The 5,315-nt window shown below is 38.0% G+C and overlaps 1 protein-coding gene across 4 annotated transcripts in view; it reads left to right on the forward strand.

The window, feature by feature from the left end:
• Positions 1-5,315, forward strand: part of SNAP91 (synaptosome associated protein 91) — a 142,994-nt gene that overhangs the window by 92,949 nt on the left and 44,730 nt on the right. For all 4 annotated transcript variants that reach the window (XM_025215311.1, XM_006033520.3, XM_006033526.3 and 1 more), the window contains one exon: positions 4,800-4,907. In XM_025215311.1, the coding sequence (XP_025071096.1) occupies positions 4,800-4,907 (108 nt within the window). The remainder of the gene's footprint in view (positions 1-4,799; positions 4,908-5,315) is intronic.

A 5,315-nucleotide genomic window follows, 5' to 3' on the forward strand; every position in this document is an offset into this window, starting at 1 on the left:
CTGCACCTGGGGAGGAAGAACCAGCAGCATACCTACAGGCTGGGGAACTCCCTTCTTGTCAGTGCAGAGGCAGAAAAGGATCTTGGAGTCATTATTGATGCCAAAATGAACATGGGCCGGCAGTGTGGGGACGCGGTCAGGAAGGCCAACTGTACCTTGTCATGCATCCACAGATGCATCTCAAGCAGGTCCAAGGAGGTGATCCTCCCCCTCTATGCAATGCTAGTCAGGCTGCAGTTGGTGTACTGCGTCCAGTTCTGGGCGCCGCACTTCAGGAACGATGTGGACAACATGGAGAGGGTCCAGAGGAGGGACACCCTCATGATAAGGGGTCAGCAGGGCAGGCCCTACAAGGAGAGGTTAAGTGACCTGAACCTGTTCAGCCTCCGCAAGAGAAGGCTGAGGGGGGATCTAGTGGCCTGTTACAAACTAGTCAGAGGGGACCAGCAGGCATTGGGGGAGTCCCTGTTCCCCCCCAGCACTACCAGGAGCAACAACAAATAACGGTCACAAGCTGGCAGAGGGAGTAGTGTGTACAGTTCTGGGTGCCGCATTCAGACTAGACTGAATTCAGACTAGACATCAGGAGGCGCTACTTCAGTCAGGGCGGCTAGGATCTGGAACCAACTTCCAAGAGGAGTGGTGCTGGCTCCTACCCTGGGGGTCTTTAAAAGGAGGCTGGATGAACACCTTGCCGGGGTTGTTTGACCCCAGTACTCTTTCCTGCCATGGCAGGGGGTCGGACTTGATCTGCTCAGGTCTCTTCCTACCCTACCAACTATGAAACTATGAAATGTTCAGCTGTTCCCCCCCCGCTTAAGAGCATAGTTTTTTCACACCAGCACATAATGCATAACAATCAACTATGCTTTCATGATGCACATGTGAAATGTTATGATTTATGTCTGGGCCTCATACTGTGACATTCACAATTTGGATTTATGAATCTGTAGATAAAACTAGAAACTACGCTCAGTTTTAAGGTAAGAAACTAGCTGTCTACCTGCAGAATTAAATGGGGTAAGATATAATATTGGAAAACACAAACTGCTACTACTATTACCTTAATCCTGTTTATGCAGATGTTGAAGACCTTGACAGTGGTCCCATTATGCAACATTAAACTGTTTTGCACAGATGTAGTCACTGCTGTATGGCAACCCTGTGAGGAGCCTTATGCACCATTTTACAGATGTCTCTAGAACCAAACAGTTTATGATGATTAAAGTGTGGGACATAATTTAGTAGAAACCAGATTTTTAAATACAGGAAATAACTTTAACTGAACCTTTAGGCAATGTTAAAAAAAGAAAATATATACTAGTCTTATACCAGTTCTCTGAAACTAGAAAAATATAAGCTGCTTTAAATTTGGGCTCAGGATAAATAAAATTAGAAAAGCATTTCCCATTTTCAGTGTACTGAGAAAAATAAGCATGACTTAAACATTCCAACTATAATTTAAATGCTTTGCTATACAGGCTTTTTAGTTTCGTATTTTTTTTTCTGTACCCTTCAAGTTTTGCTACACTTTAAATACAAAATTAACTCCTAAATTTTAAATATTTGCCGAAATCCTTAAGGTAAATCACACTGTTGCAGTTCCTGATAAGGTAAGTCTATTTTAGAGTAACGCTTTTGAAGAAGTTCTATTAAATTCCTAAAACTAATTCTCATAAGATTGACTGTTTGTTCTGAACTACAAAAAATTAATTTTTAACTCTGTCATTAAAGTTTACTATTATATAGCTTTGTAGGAGGTTGGTCTGAAGTATTATACTTGAGGAAGTTATGAAAACTATGGTATTTGTCTAGAGCCCTATTCGCAAATTGAAAATTTGTATAGCCTGCATCTTCCAGTACTTATTTTATATGTTGTCATATAAAGCTACCCATTTCTGCATATTTAGATAGAGGTCTTCATGTGTGTGGAAATTCTATAGCTGCTATTTTGGAGTAACAGGTATTTGTATTTACATCTAAACAGGATTAATTTTTCTGGGCATTTATAGATCGAGCTTTAGTTTTAAAGCACCCCACCACCATTTTTCAGCACAGGGACGCTGATGCACGCAACACTGGAGTCTGTTGGAGCGTGGTAATTTCCACGCTCTGGCAGACTCGATTAATCAAGTCTGCTCCAATGCGCTGGAATTACAGTGCTTTGGAGCAGCCTCCCTGCATGTGTGTAAGTGCCCTTTATGACTGTGCCCAAGTGATCTCAACATAGACATACTGGCTGCCCTGACATGCTTTCCAGAAATCTGTCAGTGTCTGTTGAATTACTCCCTTATTCCTGGAATAAATGTATCTAAAATTGGTGTGTATTTTAAAACATCTCCACACTACAATTCCACTGAGACCCTCTTTATTGAAAGTAAGCTTTTCAGGAACAATAGTACAAATGACTGTATTCCAAAGTGGAATTTTTCCACTGTTTGAAGGACTTTTATAGACCAAATGGTGACTAACATAAAAATGCAGTTTTATTTGGGAATACCCATATTCAAAGAGTTTTCTCAGTCCAATTTTTGCATTCTCCCACTTTGTATTTATATTCCAATTGATGTACTAGTGTCTGTTATGCCTGTGTTAATGCAGAGTTTGACTGATTTACACCTCTTACCATTTGTACAACTGCCATTCAGTTTTGCCATTGTAAATTGTCTTAGTTTTTAAATTAGAAAATTTAAGTGTTTGAGAAACTGCTTATTGGCAGATCTTTTTTTCCTTTTGCTCTTAGCTTTCATTATATACTCAGTCTGAGAATTAATCCGCTTTCTGTTTTTGCTGAAGTTCAAATGCATGTCTTGAGCTTTTTAGAGTAGTTGGCATAAATTTGTTTTTAAAATGGGCATCTTCATTTTAAAATCTAGACTTGCAACAGCATGTAAAGCTTTCCCATGCTAACGTAACAATGTGATTGCAGTATGCCATTTTTAATAGGTAGCTTTCGATATGTTTAGGCTTTTTAGAAATGTCTTAATCTCTGAGCTTGTTGTGTGCTGCTGCAGCTTTTATGTGGGGCTTTGGTACACAAGTATTGCCAGTAGAATTTGCTTATAGTAGTCGCAATGAACTATTGTTAGGAGTACTTCCTGATGATTTAACACTATACATGAGTGTAAGAGTCAACTAGATCAGGCATTTATAAAAATGATATTGGGAGGTAACTTTTTATATACCAGATTTATCATTTTTGTGAACTTTTACTTTAATGGTTTCAAAGACTGAAACTATTTTAAAATGTCAACACTTCAAAAATGCAAAATCTAGTATTCCCTCTGTGTAGACCCTTTTTTTTTACGTTTGGTTTCAGAGCAATGCTGTCATCAACTTAGAATTTCCTACACTAAATTGGGATGAACTTTTCTTGCTCTGTCCAAAGCAAGATGAGTGTGTATAACAGAGTGTTTCTTCTTCAGAATAATGACTTGCTTGTCTAACCAGTCTGCAGAATCTCAGGGCATTTATACACATACTTCTTGGTCTCACAACTTTTTGGTCTGATCTACTGCTTCAGAGCAGGCTAGATTAATCAAGTGCTGACATGCATTGAGCTGCGTTGCATGTAGTTTTATAAGTGGTTAAATACACGTCAGCACTCAGAAAATGGTGGTTGTGTGCTTTTGAACTAAAGCATCTTTTACATGTTTTAGTTCAAAAGTGCTCTGCCGTCATTTTCTCAGTGCCCAGTGCTGCAGTACTTGCATGTGTAAAAATGCCCATATTCTAGTGAATCCTCTTGTAAGTCCTCCAGACCTATTAATATCTACCAACATTTTTTTCTCTCTGAAATTATTGGTATATACCACAAAAAACTTAAAACTACTTTTTTTATGTTTCTATTTAATAGTCCTGACTTGGACCACTGAGCTGCAATATAGAGAAGAGATGATTATAGAAAAGTGAAAGGAACATTTTCCAGTGGGGAGTCTCGGGAATTTTTGAAATTTGAAGCTCCCATATATATCATATCGGTTATCTCACTCACTCACTCACTCACTCACATGTATGTATTTTTACTGTGTACGTGTGTACATGCATGTTTTATATATAAATATGCATGCACACGCATACATATATTTTGCAGTGTGTGTGATATAATTGATATGGTATAATATAAAAATTTCTACCGGTAGTTAATGTTACATAACTTTTTTTTAATGCTGTAAAGCCGCCTATTCCAGGAATTGGCAACATTTTAAACTTCAGAAAGCGCATGAATTAAAGGAAGTCTCAGTTTTCATGTTGTTGATGATATCAGTTCCTCAAATGAAGTTAGGATTTAGGGGAGGAGAGTACAGAAATTCCAGTCTGTCCAATGGTGATGTTTATATCAGAATTTTCAGTTGTCATTTTGTCTTTTAGCTTCTCACTATTTTGAAAAATAACAACAGTACCAGGTTAGAGGAGTAGTTTATTCATTTTTTTAAGGCATTTTGTATTTGACTGAACATGAAAGTTTTCTATTTCATTTGTTTACTGCAATACTTTTACATGCATTAATTTCTGATGTTACATGAACATGCTGCTCAGAACCCTTATACAATAAGAATCAAATTTATCTTTTATAGCTCATACTTACAAAATCTAAATACACTTTTGATGGAATTACAGTTTAGTATTGAGTGGGGTTGGCAAAAGAGTATTCCTAGTGTGTGACTTGTCTTGCAGAAGTAAAATAAATTCATGTTGTATAAGGGAATCTACCTATGCAATTTAACTTGGTTCTTTTACTATATTTTCTTCTCTCTTTATCCTTTTTAATTTCTGTTTTTTTAAAAACTGCATTCAAGATGCCTTTGCAGCTTCTCCTGGTGAAGCCCCTGCAGCACCTGAAGGGGCAGCAGCACCAGCTACCCCAACCCCTGTAGCAGCAGCTCTTGATGCATGTTCAGGAAATGGTGGGTTTGATGTCATTAGATAGTGTCTTGTTCTTGTGTTGTAGCATTAAACTACATGGCAGTGTGTTTCAGTTTTCTTTCTTCCTTTTTCCCCCCCTCTTCTAAAATGTTTGATCACTTTCCTCTCGGTACAGAGTAATTGCTGTTATTGATCAAAACAAAGCACTTAAACAGAATGCTTCTCAAAACTGCACATTTTTTCTTTCCTTATCCCAGTGTATTTATTCAGTAATATTAGTGAATTAGTTCATAGTTTCTAGGGTCAGAAGGGACTTGAACAGATCATCAAGTCCGACCCCCGTGGTCAGTTATTTTAACCATGTTTGCAGAATGTAAATAGTACCAAACTAATGTTCTGTTAACATGTTAAATGGACTTCTTCTGTTTCCTAAGATGACGCCCCCCCCC

The sequence above is a fragment of the Alligator sinensis genome, unplaced genomic scaffold, assembly GCF_000455745.1.
Source record: "Alligator sinensis unplaced genomic scaffold, ASM45574v1 scaffold180_1, whole genome shotgun sequence".
Taxonomy (NCBI): Eukaryota; Metazoa; Chordata; order Crocodylia; family Alligatoridae; genus Alligator; species Alligator sinensis.